Below are 21,665 nucleotides of genomic sequence, written 5' to 3'. Positions count from 1 at the left end.
ATTGTTGCATGTTGCGTTTATATTTTTGTTCAGTTGCTTGTAATTTGTAAATTGTAATTTATTTGATGTAGTTCCCACCCTGGCCACACAGAGACAATGTGACATGGACAGAACGTCACTGTGAGAACCAGACCAGGGGAAAGTCCCTCTCGCCATGCAAACCCTGGATGAGTCAGAAAGAAACTTGCTGCTGGGTGGAAACACTGTACTACCATTAGTTCTGCTAACTAGGACAGGCACAGCCAGGGTGAGGCACTGAAAAGAGCGAGAAAGAGCGAGAGGGGTCAAGGGTGACCTAGCATTCCGTTGCCAACGTTAGTCTGACGTAAGCAGACCTCTGATCAGCCAAAACACACAGCTTAGATAAAGACTGACATTGTCACAGGATCACACGAACACGCACGCACACCCAGACACTCCAGGATGGGAGAGAGCAGATGCCACCCTGTCCTCCCAGCTTCAAAGACTACTGTCGAACCCTAAAAGGTCAAAGGCCACTTTCCATGACACGTTACACACACACTGAGTGTACAAAACATTAAGAACACCTGCACTTTCCATGACTGAGCAGGTGAATGCGATGATCCCTTATTCATGTCACCTGTTAAATCCATTTCAAATCAGTGTAGATGAAGGGGAGGAGACGGGTTCAAAAAGGATTTAAGTCTAGAGACAATTGAGACATGGATTGTGTAAGTGTGTCATTGAGAGGAGAAATGGGCAAGAAAAAAATATTTAAGTTCCTTTGAAAGGGGTATGGTAGAAGGTGCCAGGCGCACCGTTTTGAGTGTGTCAAGAACTGCAACGTTGCTCTTAACCTGTTGGGTGTAGGGGGCAGTATTTTGATTTTTTGGGATGTAAAACGTACCCATTTGAAACTGCCTATTTCTCAGGCCCAGAAACTAGAATATGCATATAATTGTCAGATTAGGATAGAAAACTCTAAAGTTTCCAAAACTGTCAAAATATTGTCTGCGAAAACCCGAGGAAAATCAAACCAGGAAGTGGCTTCTATTTTGAAAGCTCTATGTTCCATAGCCTGCCTTCGCGCCATTTAAAGGGATATCAACCAGATTCCTTTTCCTATCGCTTCCTGAAGGTGTCAGTCTTTAGACATAGTTTCAGGCATTTATTTAGAAAAATGAGCTAGAAAGATAACATTGTGTCAGTGGATAGCTGGGCAGCCATTGTCTTTCCATCTCCTATTGAAAAAGTGATAGCCCCGGTTGATATTTTACCGATTTATATATTTTAAAAACAACCTGAGGATTGATTATAAAAACACTATTTGGAATTTTCGTCTGCGATGTCATGACCGCTCGAGCCTATGGATTTCAGAACATAACGCACCAAACAAATGGATGTATTTTGGATATAAATCTTTATGGAACAAAAGGAACATTTATTGTGTAACTGGGAGTCCCGTGGGTGAAAACATCCGAAGATCAAAGGTAAGCGATTCATTTTATTGCTTTTCTGATTTTCGTGACCAAGCTACTTTGATGCTAGGTGTTCATAATGTTTTGTCTAGTAATCGATAAACACAAACGCTTGGATTGCTTTCGCTGTAAAGCATATTTTTAAAATCTGACACGACAGGTGGATTAACAAGCTAAGCTGTGTTTTGCTATATTGCACTTGTGATTTCATGAATATTAAATATGTTTAGTAATTTTATTTGAATTTGGCTACAATTCAGCGTGTGTTGATGAAAATGATCCCGCTAAACGGGATGGGGTGCGTCAAGAAGTTAAGGTGCTCCTAATGTTTTGTACACTCAGCGTACATACCACACACGCATGTACACCAACATTACGAGGGTTAAGGTGAACCATGAATAAGACAAGATGACGCCGATAGACATGGTCGCCTGGTTCCTGGCTACTAAGCAACTTTACACTCTTCTTTTTTGTTGTTATTTCTAACATTATTAGCTCAAAATGTTTTTGGCATTATTACATACAGCCGAAAATAACTTCTGGATATTAGAACAGCGGCTACTCACCAGCAGTTTGACCAAAAATACGACTTTCCTGAACTGGATCCTTTGTTCGTACCTTCCAAGGCAATTCCACTTATCCCAGAGGCTGCTCCAAGACGGCGCCAGCAGAGAAGAGTTAATCGGAGTGGACTTTTAGTCTGATTCAGGAGGCGGCAAACTATCTAACCCCTTCCAAGCTTATTGCTCGCTAACGTTCAGTCCATGGACAATAAAGTAGACGAGCTCAAGGCGAGGTTCTCCTTCCAGACACATATCAGGGACTGGAAAACTCTGTTTCACGGAATCATGGCTCTATCAGGATATCCTGTCAATGTCCATACAGCCAGCTGGGGTCTCAGTACATCGTTTAGACAGGAATAAAGAACTCTCCAGGAAGAAGAAAGGCAGAGGTGTATGTTGCACGATTAACTACTCATGGTGTGATTGTGGTAACGTGATTCGTTTCAGGAAACTAGGCATATGTCACGCATCACTACTTCACAGGAGAGGCATTTGGATGTAAACATTTATCAAAATGTGTTTTTTGGTGGAAATGCCTTCTAGAACATGTGAACTTTCATGTTCCTTGATAACAATCTTGTACACCATCTGTAAATACAAATAACATTGTTAAATTACGAGTTGGTTTAGCCAGGGAAAAAGTCAGAAACCTTCCCGCTAGATATGATTGGCTGAGATAATGGATGGGCTGGGCATGCCTCGAGATGAGTTTGGATTGCTCTGCCATGTAGCATGTTTCTGCCTATAACATTAGCTTGTCAGTATGTATAGGTAATCCTAATGTGGCTTTTTTGAAAGATATAACGTAGTAGAATTACATAATGTACTGACAAATCATATTTAAAAAATAATCACTCTAAAATGGTTAAATATCACCCCCCCAAACACAGTCAAATAAGTACAAAAAAATATTAATATTCATGAAATCACAAGTGCAATATTGCAAAACACAGTTTAGCCTTTTGTTAAACCACCTGTCCTGTCAGATTTTGAAATGATGCTTTACAGCGAAAGCAATCCAAGCGTTTGTGCAAGTTTATCGATAGCCTAGCATAGCATTATGTACCCTTACATCAGGAAGCTTGGTCACGAAAATCAGAAAAGCAATCAAATTAACCGTTTACCTTTGATGATCTTCGGATGTTTTCACTCACGAGACTCCCAGTTACACAACAAATGTTCCTTTTGTTCCATAAAGATTATTTTTATACCCAAAATACTTCCGTTTGTTTGTGGCGTTATGTTCAGAAATCCACAGGAAAGAGCAGTCACGACAACGCAGACGGAAATTCCAAATAGTCTTCATAATGTCCACAGAAACATGTCAAACGTTTTTTATAATCATTCCTCAGGTTGTTTTTAAAATATATATTCGATAAAATATCAACCGAGTGTGTAGGTTTTTCAATAACAGCGGGAGGAGCAATGGCGGCTTTACTCTGTAGCGCAAAAACTCACTAAAAGCCTGAAACTATGTCTAAAGACCGTTGACACCTTAGGGAAGCCAGAGAAAAAGGAATCTGGTTGATATCCCTTTAAATGAAGGTTAGGCATGCATAGGAACAGAAGGGTTTCAAAAACAGGGGCACTTCCTGATTGGATTTTCCTCAGGTTTTAGCCTGCAATATCAGCGGCATAGGCTAAGATGCAATTTATAGTATAGAATACGTTATATGCATATGAGATGAGTAATGCAAGATATGTAAACATTATTAAAGTAACGAGTGTTCCATTTATTAAAGTGACCAAGGCGACGAAGACGTGGATGTCAATTAACTTAGGGCTAGGCCACTTTTTTCTCCACTTCCTGTCTGAATGATGTGCCCAAAGTAAACTGAATGTAGCTCAGGCCCAGAAGCCATGATATGCATATAATTGGTACCATTGGAAAGAAAACTTTGAAGTTTGTAGAAATGTTAAGATGATGTAGGAGAATGTAGGACATTTAATTTTTTTGAGAGACCCTCTTAGATATGCAAGAGAAAAGTCATATTGAGAATTAGATCCCTGGATGCAATTCATATGGCTTCCACGTGGTGTCAGCAGCCTATGTTCAAGGTTTCAGGCTTGTAACTTCAAAAATGAGTAAGAAATCTCAGTCTTAGCAGAAGGACACAGTCTTGGAAATTTGTGTTTGTGCGCGCCCTGAAGAAATTACACACCTGCTAAAATCGGTTTCCTATTGAACATACTTCTTTCCGTAAGAAATATTATAGTTTGATTACATTTTAGGGTATCTGAGAAGTAAATAAAAACATTTTTTGACTTGTTGAAACAAAGTTTAGGGGTAGATTTTCGGATTCTTTTCTCTGCATGTTGAATGAGTGGATTACTAAAACCAATGGTGCCAACTAAACTGTCTTTTTGGGATGTAAAGAAGGATTTTATCTTACAAAACAATACTACATGTTATAGCTGGGACTCTTTGGATGACAAATCAGAGTTAGATTTTCAAAAACTAAGTGAATATTTAAATCGTTATTTGTGAATGTATGAAACCTGTGCCGGTGGAAAAATATTTTGATGTGGGGCGCTGTCCTCAAACAATCGCATGGCATGTTTTCGCTGTAATAGCTACTGTTAATCAGACAGTGCAGAGAGACTTATTTGTACATAAATGTTTAAAATCTATATTTATTTGAATTGCGCGCCCTCCAGTTCCACCGGAAGTTGTTCCGCTAGCGGGAGCGCTAGCGGGATCCCTAGCTCTAAGGAGGGGTTGGGCTAACCTCTCTGGGGTAGGCAGGACGCATGCGGGGGAAATGCAGAGCGCAAAATTCAAATACATTTCTATAAAAATCTAACTTTCATTAAATTACACATGCAAGATAGCAAATTAAAGCTACACTCGTTGTCAATCCATATTTCAAAAAGGCTTTTCGGCAAAAGCATAAGATGCTATTATCTGATGATAGCACAACAGTAAACAATGAGAGAGTAGCATATTTCAACTAAGCAGGCGCGACACAAAACGCAGAAATAAAAATATAATTCATGCCTTACCTTTGACAAGCTTCTTTTGTTGGCACTACCATATGTCTCATAAACATCACAAATGGTCCTTTTGTTCGATTAATTCCGTCAATATATATCCAAAGTGTCAAATTATTTGGCGCGTTTGATCCAGAAAAACACAGCTTCCAACTTACGCAACGTCGCTACAAAATATCTTAAAAGTTACCTGTAAACTTTGCCAAAACATTTCAAACTGCTTTTGTAATACAACTTTAGGTATTTCTAAACGTATATAAATCGATCAAATTGAAGATGGGATGATCTGTGTTTAATACTGGAGCAAAACAAACTGACGCTACTTTTCTGGCTACGCGCCTCTATCAAAAAGGTACCCATGAAGTGACTGTCGTTCTGAGCTATTGTCACGTTCTGACCATCGTTCGTATGTGTTTTCCTTGTTTTAGTGTTGGTCAGGACGTGAGCTGGGTGGGCATTCTATGTTGTGTGTCTGGTTTGTCTATTTCTGTGCTTGGCCTGATATGGTTCTCAATCAGAGGCAGGTGTTAGTCATTGTCTCTGATTGGGAACCATATTTAGGTAGCCTGTTTTGTGTTGGGTTTTGTGGGTGATTGTTCCTGTCTTCGTGTTTGCACCAGATAGGGCTGTTTCAGTTTTCACATTTCATTATTTTGTAGTTTCTTCATGTATAGTTTTTTCCTTCATTAAAATATCATGAATCAGCTGCATTTTGGTCCGATCCGTGTTCCACCTCTTCCTCAGAGGAGGAGATAGAAGAGAATCGTTACAGAATCACCCACCACAACAGGACCAAGCAGCGTGTCAACAGGCAGGAGCAGCAGGAGAAGCAACAGCGGCAGCAGGAGATACGTAATAAGGAATTCTGGCAGCCCAAATTCTCCGGCAGCCCAAAGAGGAGTACAGTATGGACTATGCTTCTTGGGAGGAGATAGACAGGTGGGCGGTCGACCCAGGGAGAGTGCCGGAGCCCGCCTGGGATTCGATGGAGCAGTGCGCGGAGGGTTATCGGAGAATGAGGTTGGCGAAGCAAACACGGCGGCGCGGAAGGAAGCCCGAGAGTCAGCCCCAAAAATGTCTTGGGGGGGGGGGCTCAGGGAGAGTGTGGCAGAGTCAGGAGTCAGACCTGAGCCAACTCTCCCTGTTTATCGTGAGGAGCCAAGGAGGAGACCAGAACCAGAGCCGGTGTTGGAGGTGAGCGAAGCAGAGACTGTGAAGGAGTTCATGGGGAAATTGGAGGAGAGAGAAATGAGGGAGTCGCTGTGTTGGTGCGTTAAGCATGGAATTCGCCCGACGGAGCGTGTCGGGGATTTGATGGCACCTGGGTCAGTGATTCATACTCGTCCTGAGGTGCGTGGTAGTCGGCTGGTGAAGATGGTGCCAGCCTCACGCACCAGGCCTCCTGTGCACCTCCCTAACTTTGCACGTCCTGTGCCAGCCCTGCTCTCAAGATCTCCAATACGCCTTCACGGTCTAGCCCATCCTGTGCCACCTCCACATACCAGCCCTCCGGTGTCAGCTTCCCGCACCAGGCTTCCTGTGCGTGTCCTCAGCCCAGTACCACCAGTGCCAGCACCACGCATCAGGTCTACAGTGCGCCTCGCCTCTCCAGCGCTGCCGGAGCCTTTCTCCTCTCCTGAGCTGTCAGAGTCTCCCGCCTGTTCAGCGCTGCCAGAGCCTTCCTCCTCTACAGCGCTGTTGGAATCTCCCGCCTGTTCAGCGCAGCCAGAGCTGCCAGTCTACATGGAGCAGCCAGAGCTGTCAGCCTGCATGGAGCAGCCAGAGCTGCCAGTCTACATGAAGCAGCCAGAGCTGCCAGTCTGCATGGAGCAGTCAGAGCTGCCAGTCTGCATGGAGCAGCCGGAACTGCCAGTCTGCATGGAGCAGCCAGAGCTGTCAGTCTGCAAGGAGCTGCCAGCCTGCATGGAGCAGCCAGAGCTGTCAGTCTGCATGAATCAGCCGGAGATGCCAGTCTGCATGGAGCGGCCAGGGCTGTCAGTCTGCATGGAGCAGCTAGAGATGTCAGTCTGCATGGAGCAGCCAGAGCTGTCAGTCTGCATGGAGCAGCCAGAGCTGTCAGTCTGCATGGAGCAGCCAGAGCTGCCAGTCTGCATGGAGCAGCCAGAGCTGTCAGTCTGCGAGGAGCTGCCAGTCTGCACGGAGCCGCCAGAGCTGCCAGTCTGTAAGAAGCCGCCAGAGCTGTCAGCCTACATGGAGCAGCCAGAGCCGCCAGTCAGCGTGGAGCAGCCAGAGCCGCCAGTCAGTCAGACTCTTCCAGATCCGCCAGTCAGCCGGACTCTTCCAGATCCGCCAGTCAGCCGGACTCTTCCAGATCCGCCAGTCAGCCGGACTCTTCCAGATCCGCCAGTCAGCCGGACTCTTCCAGATCCGCCAGTCAACCGGACTCTTCCAGATCCGCCAGTCAACCGGACTCTTCCAGATCCGCCAGTCAACCGGACTCTTCCAGATCCGCCAGTCAACCAGACTCTTCCAGATCCGCCAGTCAGCCAGACTCTTCCAGATCCGCCAGTCAGCCAGACTCTTCCAGATCCGCCAGTCAGCCAGACTCTTCCAGATCTGCCAGTAAGCCAGACTCTTCCAGATCTGCCAGTCAGCCAGACTCTTCCAGTGCCGCCAGTCTGCCCAGCGCCGCCAGTGCCGCCAGTCTGCCCAGCGCCGCCAGTACCGCCAGTCTGCCCAGCGCCGCCAGTGCCGCCAGTCTGCCCAGCGCCGTCAGTGCCGCCAGTCTGCCCAGCGCCGCCAGTGCCGTCAGTCTGCCCAGCGCCGCCAGTGCCGGTTGTGGAAACTTCAGAGTGTTTCCTAACTAAACCTACTAATAATATGCATATCTTAGCTTCTGGGCCGGAGTAGTAGGTAGTTTACTTTGGACATGCTTTTCCTCTGGACGTGAAAATACTGCCACCTATCCCAGAGAAGATAGAAAATTGTGACAAATAAAAAAACTATACCGGTTTCATTTCAGGACCAAAATAAAGTTACCGCTGCACCATACAGGTTTCAAAATAGTTGGGAGGAGATTTGATGTACCAATTCCATGGCACATAGTCTATGAACTGATACACAAAACGACACTGGATTCAAAAACAAGTTTTTTCAATTTAAATTATTATACACAATTCTTGCAACCAATAAAATAGCAACCAATTAAAATAACATAAAATAGATCAAAAATAAAGTGTAGAAATTGTTAATGTTGTAAATGACTATTGTAGCTAGAAACGGCTGATTTTTTTATAGAATATCTACAGAGGCCCAATGTCCTCAACCATTTTACAGTAGCTATTACAGTAAAATAATACCATGCTATTGTTAAAGGAGAGTGCACAATTATGAACAAACCAATTAGGCACATTTGGGTAGGCTTGATACAACATTTTGAATAGATATGCAGTAGTTCATTGAGTTACAGGCAGTTAAATTTAAGTATGTAATTTTAGGTGAAAATTTAAAAAAAGGGTGGATCCTTAAGACGTTTTTAACCTTTCCGCTAGCGGAACCCCTTGACAACATTTCTGCTGAAAAGGCAGCGCTCGAAATTCAAAAATATTTTTTTTAAATATGTAACTTTCACATTAACAAGTCCAATACTGCAAATGAAAGATAACCATCTTGTTAATCTACCCATCATGTCATTTTTCCAGCCAAAGATAGGAGTCACAAAAAAAAGATACAATTAATTATTAACCTTTTATGATCTTCATCAGATCATAGGACATCATGTTACACAATACATGTATGTTTTGTTCAATAATGTACATATTTATATCCAAAAATCTCAGTTTACATTGGCGTCATACATGCAGTAATGTTTTGATTCCAAAATATCCGGTAATTTTGCAGAAATACTCATAATAAACATTGATAAAAGATACAAGTGTTATTCACAGAATTAAAGATAGACTTCTCCGTAATGCAACAGCTGTGTCAGATTTAAAAAAAAACTTAATCAGCATCTGAGAACGGCGCTCAGAGCCCAAAACAGCCAGAGAAATATCCGCCATTTTGGAGTCAACAGAAGTTAGAAATAACACCATAAATATTCACTTACAGTGCCTTGCGAAAGTATTCGGCCCCCTTGAACTTTGCGACCTTTTGCCACATTTCAGGCTTCAAACATAAAGATATAAAACTGTATTTTCTTGTGAAGAATCAACAACAAGTGGGACACAATCATGAAGTGGAACGACATTTATTGGATATTTTGAACTTTTTTAACAAATCAAAAACTGAAAAACTGGGCGTGCAAAATTATTCAGCCCCCTTAAGTTAATACTTTGTAGCGCCACCTTTTGCTGCGATTACAGCTGTAAGTCGCTTGGGGTATGTCTCTATCAGTTTTGCACATCGAGAGACTGAATTTTTTTCCCATTCCTCCTTGCAAAACAGCTTGAGCTCAGTGAGGTTGGATGGAGAGCATTTGTGAACAGCAGTTTTCAGTTCTTTCCACAGATTCTCGATTGGATTCAGGTCTGGACTTTGACTTGGCCATTCTAACACCTGGATATGTTTATTTTTGAACCATTCCATTGTAGATTTTGCTTTATGTTTTGGATCATTGTCTTGTTGGAAGACAAATCTCCGTCCCAGTCTCAGGTCTTTTGCAGACTCCATCAGGTTTTCTTCCAGAATGGTCCTGTATTTGGCTCCATCCATTTTCCCATCAATTTTAACCATCTTCCCTGTCCCTGCTGAAGAAAAGCAGGCCCAAACCATGATGCTGCCACCACCATGTTTGACAGTGGGGATGGTGTGTTCAGCTGTGTTGCTTTTACGCCAAACATAACGTTTTGCATTGTTGCCAAAACGTTCAATTTTGGTTTCATCTGACCAGAGCACCTTCTTCCACATGTTTGGTGTGTCTCCCAGGTGGCTTGTGGCAAACTTTAAAATACACTTTTTATGGATATCTTTAAGAAATGGCTTTCTTCTTGCCACTCTTCCATAAAGGCCAGATTTGTGCAATATACGACTGATTGTTGTCATATGGACAGAGTCTCCCACCTTAGCTGTAGATCTCTGCAGTTCATCCAGAGTGATCATGGGCCTCTTGGCTGCATCTCTGATCAGTCTTCTCCTTGTATGAGCTGAAAGTTTAGAGGGACGGCCAGGTCTTGGTAGATTTGCAGTGGTCTGATACTCCTTCCATTTCAATATTATCGCTTGCACAGTGCTCCTTGGGATGTTTAAAGCTTGGGAAATATTTTTGTATCCAAATCCGGCTTTAAACTTCTTCACAACAGTATCTCAGACCTGCCTGGTGTGTTCCTTGTTCTTCATGATGCTCTCTGCGCTTTTAACGGACCTCTGAGACTATCACAGTGCAGGTGCATTTATACGGAGAGTTGATTACACACAGGTGGATTGTATTTATCATCATTAGTCATTTAGGTCAACATTGGATCATTCAGAGATCCTCACTGAACTTTTGGAGAGAGTTTGCTGCACTGAAAGTAAAGGGGCTGAATAATTTTGCACGCCCAATTTTTCAATTTTTGATTTGTTAAAAAAGTTTGAAATATCCAATAAATGTCGTTCCACTTCATGATTGTGTCCCACTTGTTGTTGATTCTTCACAAAAAAAATACAGTTTTATATCTTTATGTTTGAAGCCTGAAATGTGGCAAAAGGTCGCAAAGTTCAAGGGGGCCGAATACTTTCGCAAGGCACTGTACCTTTGATGATCGTCATCAGAAGGCACTACCAGGTCGACAATAAATGACTGATTTGTTCCATAAAGTCCGTAATTTATGTCCAAATAGCGACTTGTTGTTAGCGTGTTCAGCCCAGGCGCAGGCACTTCATCCAGACAAAAACTCAAAAGGTTCTGTTACAGTTCTTCAGAAACATATCAAACGATGTATGGAATCAATCGATAGGATGTTTTTAACATAAAACATCAATGTTCCAACTGGAGAATTCCTTTGTCTTCAGAAAAGCACTGGAACGAGAGGTAACTCTGTCGGGAGCTCTCTGCCAGACCACTGACTCAGAGGTCTCATGAGCCCCTCCTATATAGTAGAATCCTCAAACCAGTTTCTAAAGACAATTGACATCTAGTGGAAGCACTAGGAAGTGCAACCTCATCCATATCTCAATGTGTATTCGGTAGGCCAAGCTTTGAAAAACTACAAACCTCAGATGTCCCACTTCCTGGTTGAATTTTTCTCAGGTTTTCGCCTGCCATATGAGTTCTGTTATACTCACAGACATCATTCTAACAGTTTTAGAAACTTCAGAGTGTTTTCTATCCAATACTAATAATATGCATATATTAGCATCTGGGACAGAGTAGGAGGCAGTTCACTCTGGGCACACTATTCATCCAAAAGTGAAAATGCTGCCCCCTATCCCAAAAAGGTTAAGGATGGTATAACTAACTCTACAAATGTATACGTCCCAGTTATCAGATTTACATAGAAACATTTTAAAACTTAGATGATTAAATATGAAAATGACAATATTTTTATATATAAACATTTACCAAGTCATTAACCACACCACATGAACACAGACATTGAGGCAACGTGATGGAACCGCCCTCCAAGGCCCAGGGCGAGTGCATAAAAAGAACTGCTAATGCAATTTAAATACAGACCAGTACATTACTGGGCTGCTACTGGAGTGTAAAATGGTCAGGAGCTGAACCCTGAATAATCAACCATTGAGACCAAGCAGGCGGAAGATGTTGAGCCAGACATCACAAATGTTTAGACTGTGCCAGACCAGAAAGCACGGAAAGGTGGCTACACGTTGAAATGGTTGCAATTTAAATACAGACCAGCGTGACCGACAGCGTGAGCATAATGTCACGAAATGGTAAGACCCTGTGAGGCGTCTGTTTCTCAAACTAGACACTAGAATGTACTTGTCATCTTGCGCAGTTGTGCACTGGGGCCTCCCACTCCTCTTTCTATTCTGGTTAGAGCCAGTTTGCGCTGTTCTGCGAAGGGAGAAGTACGGATAGCTCAGATTAGCCATGTAGCCTCAGAGAATAATGTCGACTTATACGCTGTTTCGGTGAGTGAGTTTATAAGGAAGTGTATAGGAGCTGTTGTACCCACGGTACCCTAACCAGAAACTGTGGATAGATGGCAGCATTCTCGCAGAACTGAAATCACCTACCACCGCAAGGTGACTGGGAAAATTGCAGAATACAAACAGTGTAGTCATTTCATACGCAAGGCAATCAAACAAGCAAAATGCCAATAGACTGACGAGTTTCAGAAGTTCTTTGTTTCTGGCCATTTTGAACCTGTAATCAAACCCACAAATGCTGATGCTCCAGATACTCAACTAGTCTAAAGAAGGCCAATTTTATTGCTACTTTAATCAGAACAACAGTTTTCAGATGTGCTAACATAATTGCAAAAGGGTTTTCTAATCATCAGTTAAGAATTTTAAAATTATAAACTTGGATTAATTGTGTACATGACACTGCAACAAAATGTCCCTATAGGGACAATAAAAAGTCAGTAAGTAAGATTAGCTAACACAACGTGCCATTGGGAACACAGGAGTGATGGTTGCTGATTATGGGCCTCTGTACGCCAATGTAGATATTCCATTAAAGTCAGACGTTTTCAGCTACAATAGTCATTTACAACATTAACAATGTCTACACTGTATTTCTGATCAATTATATGTTATTTTAATGGACAATTTTCTTTTGCTTTTCTTTCAGAAACAAGGACATTTCTAAGTGACCCCAAACTTTTGAACGGTAGTGTGTGTGTGTGTGTATATATATATATATATATATATATATATATATATATATATATATATATATATATATATATATATATATATATATATATATATATATATATTATATATATATATATATATATATATATATATATATATATGATACAACCATCCCAGCTCTGCTGATTTTACTGCGATAAGACAGAATCATTAGATCACTTGTTTTGGTACTGCCTATACGTAGCTTGTTTTTGGTCACAGGTTCAGGAATGGCTGAAAAATATTTACTTGAAACTAACTCTGCAAATAGCACTGCTGGGTTTGAAAAGTCATAGTCAAATCAATCAATAATATAATAACACTTAGTGTTTATCTTTCATTTACTGAGAAAAGAAAGGCTTATAACTTTTGTGAAACAGCACAGTGGAAAAATATATGACAAAACTGGATGCGAGGGGTTGAGTGTAGCTGGGACTAAAAACAAACAAAATATAACTAAGGTCCCCAAGAACAGTGGCCTCCATAATTCTTAAATAGTAGAAGGTTGGAACCAGCAAGACTCTTCCAAGAGCTGGCCACCCGACCAAACTGAGCAATTGGGGGGGGGCCTTGTTCAGGGAGGTGACAAAGAACTCAATGGTCATTCTGACAGAGCTCCAGAGTTCCTCTGCGGAGATGGGAGAACCTTCCAGAAGGACAACCATCTCTGCAGCACTCCACCAATCAGGCCTTTATGGCAGTGTATATTTGGCCTAATGTTTTAGTTATTATCCTGCAGTCTGAATAGTTATGTAAATAAGGTATTTCAACGTTTACAAAAATGTCTAAAAACCTGTTTTGCTTTGTCATTACAAGGTATTGTGTGTAGATTGAGGAAGAAAATCCCAAATGTAATCCATTTTAGAATAAGACTGTAGCGTAACAAAATGAGGAAAAGTCAAGAGATCTGAATACTTTCCGAATGCATTGTATTTACAAAACAAATAAATGGGGGATTGGAAATCCAGACAATTACACAATCTAGAAGCCACAATCTATCTGAAATATTAAAGCGGATCTGTGTTTGTGATGTCCTGTGCAAAAACATAGGGTATATTAATATTTTTGATTAAAAATACTTATTTTGGTGAAAAATATTAATTGTTGACAACAAACTATATTATACAACATAAATTCATGAGCCATGGGGGTCAATTATTCAATATTCAGACTTAATGTCAACTATAAAATAATGCCTATAATAGTAATACAAAACTGCACTTTGTCAACTGTCTCTCAATGTAGTCTGAACATGTGGGAAACATGGTGGAAGAACCTGGATCATTTGAAATGGAACATTGCACCACGCCCTGCCTGAAAAGGTATTAATTTCAAATATAATACAGAATGACCATAAAATATTAACATTTGACATAGGTAAGCATTGTTAAATGAGGACGTATCTATAAAAACCATTGAAGCAGACCAAAAGTAATGTTTGTAATATTGTTGAGATGAATAAAAATGCTATGCAATTTGCTGGTATGACCCTCTTGACTTCTCAACCGCCTGGTAGAGCTCTGTTAATTCCAAAATAAACATAGTTAAAAAATAAAAATCTTATTTGACTTGTTAGTAATTTTGTAGACAATTTTGTAGACACTCAATCACCAAGTCTGAGGTATTTTACACGCATTTGAAGATAGGATGGGACACACCACAAAAATTACAATCTGGGTGAACCACAAAAATCACAATATGGGTGCATCTCTCACCTCTTGTTACATTTCCCTTATCTGTTCACACACACACACACACACAATCTCCAGACAATACACTGTCACACATACATATGGTCTGTCAATTCCTACCTGCATACGGTGATCTTTAGTATCCGGTAGGATCCCTTGATGAGTATAAGAGCTTCCTGTCTTGAACCGTAGAGGGCTGATCCGTTTATATTCACCAGTTCATCACCCACTCTCAGCTTCTTACATTGTTCTGCCTTACCACCTTCCTCGATCTGTAGGGAGAGAGAGGTGGGGGTTAAAAAACATGCACACACAAACACACACACTGTGTCCTTTCAGGCTACATCTAAAATAGCACCCTAATCCCTATAGTGAACTACTTTTGACCAGGCCCATAAGGGTACCATTCGGATATAGGCCCAGTCTTCCATTCTAAGTAGGTCACTGTCCCTATGGAAACTATGCTCGGTACAAAACATTTTGGAACAAACAGCCAAGTGACAAACATTCTCATTGCTACATTCCGCTTTCTCATTCGGTGGTCATTGAGAGATTCTCCTCTGGTTAGCAGTAAGTACACTACCGTTCAAAAGTTTGGGGTCACTTAGTAAAATGTAAAAAAAATCTATTAAACTAACATTCACTTGATCAGAAATACAGTGTAGACATTGTTAATGTTGTAAATGACTATTGTAGCTGTAAACGGCAGATTTTTTTATGGAATATCTAAATAGACTTACAGAGGCCTATTATCAGCAACCATCACTCCTGTGTTTCAATGGCACGTTGTGTTGGCTAATCCAAGTTTATCATTTTACAAGGCTAATTGATCATTACAAAACCCTTTTGCAATTACATTAGTACAGCTGAAAACTGTTGTTCTGATTAAATAAGCAATAAAACTGACCTTCTTTAGACTAGTTGAGAATCTGGAGCATCAGCATTTATAGGTTTGATACAGGCTCAAAATGGCCAGAAGCAAAGCCTTTCTTCTGAAACCCATTAAATTAATTAAAGGCTATTCCATGCGAGAAATTGCCAAGAAACTGAAGATCTCGTACAAAGCTGTGTACTACTCCCTTCACAGAACAGTCCAAACTGTCTCTAACCAGAATAGAAAAAGGAGTGAGAGGCCCCGGTGCACAACTGAGCAAAAGGACAAGTACATTAGAGTGTCTAGGTTGAGAATCATAAGCATCACAAGTCCTCAACTGGCAGCTTCTTTAAATAGTACCCGCAAAACTCCAGTCTTAATGTCAACAGTGAAGGGGCGACTCCGGGATGCTGGCCTTCAATCTACACACACACCCCATAATAAAATATAAAAAAGTTTTGAAAAAAACAAATATTATTTTACCGTTATTTAACTAGGGAAGTCAGTTAAGAACAAATTCATATTTTCAATGACGGTGGTTTAACTGCCTGTTCAGGGGCAGATCGACAGATTTGTACCTTGTCAGCTCGGGGGTTTGAACTTGCAACCTTCCGGTAACTAGTCCAATACTCTAACCCCTAGGCTACCCTGCTGCCCATATCACATACAGTGGGGCAAAAAAGTATTTAGTTAGACACCAATTGTGCAAGTTCTCCCACTTAAAAAGATGAGAGAGGCCTGTAATTTTCATCATAGGTACACTTCAACTATGACAGACAAAATGAGAAAAAAAATCCAGAAAATCACATTGTAGGATTTTTTATGAATTTATTTGCAAATTGTGGTGGAAAATAAGTATTTGGTCAATAAACTTTTGTTATCTCAATACTTTGTTATATACCATTTCTTGGCAACGACAGAAGTCAAACGTTTTCTGTAAGTCTTCACAAGGTTTTCACACACTGTTGCTGGTATTTTAGCCCATTCCTCCATACAGATCTCCTCTAGAGCAGTGATGTTTTGGGGCTGTTGCTGGGCAACACTGACTTTCAACTCCCTCCAAAGATTTTCTATGGGGTTGAGATCTGGAGACTGGCTAGGCCACTCCAGCACCTTGAAATGCTTCTTATGAAGCCACTCCTTCGTTGCCTGGGCGGTGTGTTTGGGATCATTGTCATGCTGAAAGACCCAGCCACGTTTCCTCTTCAAAGCCCTTGCTGATGGAAGGAGGTTTTCACTCAAAATCTCACGATACATGGCCCCATTCATTCTTTCCTTTACACGGATCAGTCGTCCTGGTCCCGTTGCAGAAAAACATCCCCAAAGCATGATGTTTCCACCCCCATGCTTCACAGTAGGTAAGGTGTTCTTTGGATGCAACTCAGCATTCTTTTCCTCCAAACACAACGAGTTGAGTTACCAAAAAGTTATATTTTGGTTTCATCTGACCATATGACATTCTCCCAATCTTCTTCTGGATCATCCAAATGCTCTCTAGCAAACTTCAGACGGGCCTGGACATGTACTGGCTTAAGCAGGGGGACACGTCTGGCACTGCAGGATTTGAGTCCCTGGCGGCGTAGTGTGTTACTGATGGTATGCTTTGTTACTTTGGTCCCAGCTCTCTGCAGGTCATTAACTATGTCCCCCCGTGTAGTTCTGGGATTTTTGCTCACCGTTCTTGTGATAATTTTGACCCCACTGGGTGAGATCTTGCGTGGAGCCCCAGATCGAGGGAGATTACCAGTGGTCTTGTATGTCTTCCATTTCCTAATAATTGCTCCCACAGTTGATTTCTTCAAACCAAGCTGCTTACCTATTGCAGATTCAGTCTTCCTAGCCTGGTGCAGGTCTACAATTTTGTTTCTAGTGTCCTATGACAGCTCTTTGGTCTTGGCCATAGTGGAGTTTGGAGTGTGACTGTTTGAGGTTGTGAACAGGTGTCTTTTATACTGATAACAAGTTCAAACAGGTGCCATTAATACAGGTAACGAGTGGAGGACAGAGGAGCCTCTTAAAGAAGAAGTTACAGGTCTGTGAGAGCCAGAAATCTTGTTTGTTTGTAGGTGACCAAGTATTTATTTTCCTCCATAATTTGCAAATAAATTCATAAAAAATCCTACAATGTGATTTTCTGGATTTTTTTTTCTCATTTTGTCTGTCAGAGTTGAAGTGTACCTATGATAAAAAGATGAGAGAGGCCTATGATTTTCAAGTGGGAGAACTTGCACAATTGGTGGCTGACTAAATACTTTTTTGCCCCACTGTAAGTGTTCAGACCCTTTACTCAGTACTTTGAAGGCCCTTTGTCAGAGATTACAGCCGAGTCTTCTTGGGTATGAAGCTACAAGCTTGGCACATTTGTGGAGTTTCTCCCAATCTTCTCTGCTGATACTTTCAAGCTCTCAGGTTGGATTGGGAGAGTCACTGCACAGCTATTTTCAGGTCTGTTTGATCGGGTTCAAGTTCAGGCCATGGCTGGGCCACTCAAGGATATTTCAGAGACTACTCCTGCATTGTCTTTGCTATGTGCTCAGTGTTGTTGTCCTTTTGGAAGGTGAACCGTCGCCCTAGAGGTCCTGAGAGCTCTGGAGCAGATTTCAATCAAGGATCTCTGTAATTTGCTCCATTCATCTTTGCATCGATCCTGACTAGTCTCCCAGTCTCTGCTGCTGAAAAACATCCCCACAGCATGATGCTGCCACCACCATGCTTCACCGTAGGGATGGTGCCATGTTTCCTCCAGACATGACGCATGGCATTCAGGCCAAATAGATCAATCTTGGTTTCATCAGACCAGAGAATCTTGTTTCTCAGGTTTGGAGAGTCCTTTAAGTGTCTTTTGGCAAACTCCAAGGGGGCTGTCATGTGCCTTTTTCTGAGTGGCTTCTGTCTGGCCATAAAGGCCTGATTGGTGAAGTGCTGTAGAGATGGTTGTCCATCTGGAATGTTCTCTCATCTCCATATAGCCAGGTGTGTGCCTTTCCAAATAATGTAAAATCAATTGAATTTACCACAGGTGGAAACAAGTTGTAGAAATATCAAGGATGATCAATGGAAACAGGATGCACCTGTGGTCAATTTCGAGTCTCATAGCAAAGGTTCTAAATTCTTATGCAAATAAGGTATCCGTTTTTCATTTTATTATTATTTACAAAAAATTGTCATTATGGGGTATTGTGTGTAGATTTTCGAATAAGGCTGTAACGTAACAAAATGTGGAAAATGTCAAGATATCTGAATACGGTCTGATTTTATGCACGGTCTGATTTTATGGTTGCAATCACACACACACCACGACACCATTCATTTTTCTTGTCCGACTCTGGAGTCCAACCCTGTCAACCCAACCCAACCTAACCTAACCCTGCCCAGCCAAACACACATACACACTCCTTGGGTTAACCGTTAATGCTGACGTTACCCCCATAGTGAGAGAGAGGCAGTTGAGGTGTGTGTGGCAGGTAGCCTAGCAGTTAGAGTATTGGGCCAGTAACCGAAAGGTCGCTGGTTCGAACACCCAAGCCGACATCGTGAACAATCTGCCTGACATGCACTTGAGCAAGGGACTTAAACCTAATTGGTCCAGGGGCACTGTACTTCTATGGTTGACCCTGTAAAACAACACATTTCACTGCACCTATCCAGTGTAGGTGACAATAAAAACGTGTGTTTTAGGGCTCGGCGGTATACCTTATACCTTATTTTCCTACGTTGTCTTGGCTGTGTGCTTAGGGTCTTTATCCTGCTGGAAGGTGAAGTCTTAGTGGATTCAAACTTCTTACATTTAAGAATGATGGAGGCAACTGTGCTATTGCTGACCATAAATGCTGCAGACATTGTTTGGTACCCTTCCCCAGATCTGTTCCTCGACACAATCCTGTCTCTGCGCTCTACAGATGATTCCTTCAACCTCATGGCTTGGTTTTTGCTCTGACATGCACTGTCAACTGTAGGACCTTATATAGCCAGGGGTGTGTGTCTTTACAAATAATATCCAATCAATTGAATTGACCACAGGTGGACTCCAATCAAGTTGTAGAAACATCAAGAATGATCAATGGAAACAGGATGCACCTGAGCTCAATTTCGTGTCTCATAGCGAAGGGTCGGAATATTTATGTAAATAAATGCTTTTTATTTAAAATTTCTAAAAACCTGTTTTCACTTTGTCATTGTGTGTAGATTGATGAGGAAAAACAAAAATGTGGAAAAAGTCAAGGAGTCCGAATACTTTCTGAATGCATTTTATAGCCTAATGACCAGAGAGAAGCTGCATGTATCTAATTATAGACACGTTGACTAACAAATAGCCTACCAAAACGTAGGAAATTATAAAACAGAAACATATCTAAATCAGGCAACAACAAAAAATCCTGTACACCCTGTAAAAAAAATAATAATATCCTGCCGTCTCTAACTGTAGCCTACAAAGCGTTTTCTATATTAGCAGGTTAGGGTCAGGTGCTGGCCTCAAATTTTCATACATAGTCGGGCGGATGGGTGATTAGCAATTGCATGCATTTGCTGCTGAACAAAGAGCTGGCCCGCACACCACTAAAACAGTGCTAATATCAACAAGATGCATGCAAGTCTCACCTGGCTTAAAGTAGAAGAAAGATTAACTCCATCACTTCTGGTTCTTATAAGAAATATTACTGTGAATTCCAAATTGGTCTGCATGATCAAGAATCACACTGTTCACATTTCTGAAACGTGTGCTCTTAACTTTCTTTTTATAGGTTAAGTACACGCCCCATGTGTCAATGTCATTGCTTAAGTTAGTACAGTTTAACATCATTTATTGAAACTGGAGTGATTCAAGCGCAATACCTCGTGCGATGACATTAACTGTGTGTGTATGTATATGTGCGCATGTGTGGGAGTGAGTGAGTGCCTGCATGTGTGTGTGCATTCCTGCATGTGTGTAGAGGGCAGTGCCATGGTGATATTTGCCCAGGCAGGGTGAAGTCATGCCAGGCTGAGGAGAGAAGAATGCCCCTTCTCCGAACACACACTGTCCCCGTCAGTCCACAGGGCCTGAGGTCAGCCATCAATGCTCTATTAATAAACGGGTCTGTCTGTCTGTGTGTGTCTGGTGGCAGTGTGCCCACCATTGTGCCAAAAGGGTATTCCCATGACGGTCATAAGACAATATGGGACTTTTTCTGTCTGCCGGTTAACAAGGACTTACATCAGTATACTGAGAGCCACAAGGTTCTCTCCTAACCCAGCAGTGAGACCCCTGATCAAAGTGCTTAGTTGAATCAGGTGTAATGGCACCAAGCAAAGGGGTGGGCAATCTTTTCTGCAAAGTGAGTTTGTGCTTTCTAGTTCTTTAGCCCAGAATGATCTACTGCAAAGAAAGAATCATTAACAGAAGAGAAAGCCCAAATAGTGTTTCTATGTGAGTACATGTGACGGTCCATTAAAATGGCAATCAGCAGTTAAAACAATAACACCTTTTCCCAACCACTGTTTCATTATATAGCTGAAAGATTGGGCTGAAGAAATATAACCACTCTCAAATTCAAGGACAGAGCTATGGATGTAAGGGTTGACAATCTATGATATCAGCATTTATACAGTGACATCCGAAAGTATTCACACCCCTTGATCTTTTCCACATTTTGTTTTATTAAAACCTGCATTTTAATTGTATTAAATTAACCATTCCACACGTACCATCACACGGGTGTGATCGTTCTAGAGTGTTCCCTGAAGCATACGATCACACCCGTGTGATTAGAACGCTTATTTAGAAAGGCCAGTTTCGAATGACGCAACAATCTGCATTTGAGCTGGCCACACTTTTTTCAGAAACTATTTACACAAACAGTCCTTACAAGTTATGTCTAGAATATGAGCAGTTTATTTTTGGATGCAATGTTCAGACATTCACAGAAGTAGAGACAGCATAACACAATCATTCAAACCGGAAAAATGTAGGCTACATTTGTCCTAGCGCTAACTGAGGAAAGATTGATGCAAAACAAGCGGTCCTAGGTCCTATTTTATAACTCTTGGCTGACATAAACTACAATATGAATTAGCTAATAGCAATTATTATTTATACAGTGCCTTGCGAAAGTATTCGGCCCCCTTGAACTTTGCAACCTTTTGCCACATTTCAGGCTTCAAACATAAAGATATAAAACTGTATTGTTTTGTGACGAATCAACAACAAGTGGGACACAATCATGAAGTGGAACGACATTTATTGGATATTTCAAACTTTTTTAACAAATCAAAAACTGAAAAATTGGGCGTGCAAAATGATTCAGCCCCCTTAAGTTAATACCTTGTAGCGCCACCTTTTGCTGCGATTACAGCTGTAAGT

General features: G+C 41.5%; 1 protein-coding gene across 1 annotated transcript in view; it reads right to left on the bottom strand.

Moving 5' to 3' along the window:
* LOC139378792 (protein Shroom4-like) overlaps window positions 1-21,665 on the bottom strand; it is a 90,458-nt gene that overhangs the window by 48,539 nt on the left and 20,254 nt on the right. The window contains exon 2 of the mRNA XM_071121293.1: window positions 14,572-14,723. Coding sequence (XP_070977394.1) covers window positions 14,572-14,723 — 152 coding nt within the window. The remainder of the gene's footprint in view (window positions 1-14,571; window positions 14,724-21,665) is intronic.

Source organism: Oncorhynchus clarkii, chromosome 21 (genome assembly GCF_045791955.1).
Source record: "Oncorhynchus clarkii lewisi isolate Uvic-CL-2024 chromosome 21, UVic_Ocla_1.0, whole genome shotgun sequence".
Lineage (NCBI taxonomy): Eukaryota > Metazoa > Chordata > Actinopteri > Salmoniformes > Salmonidae > Oncorhynchus > Oncorhynchus clarkii.
The sequence above is the reverse complement of the archived record's forward strand: the minus strand, read 5'-3'. Positions and strand labels throughout refer to the sequence as shown.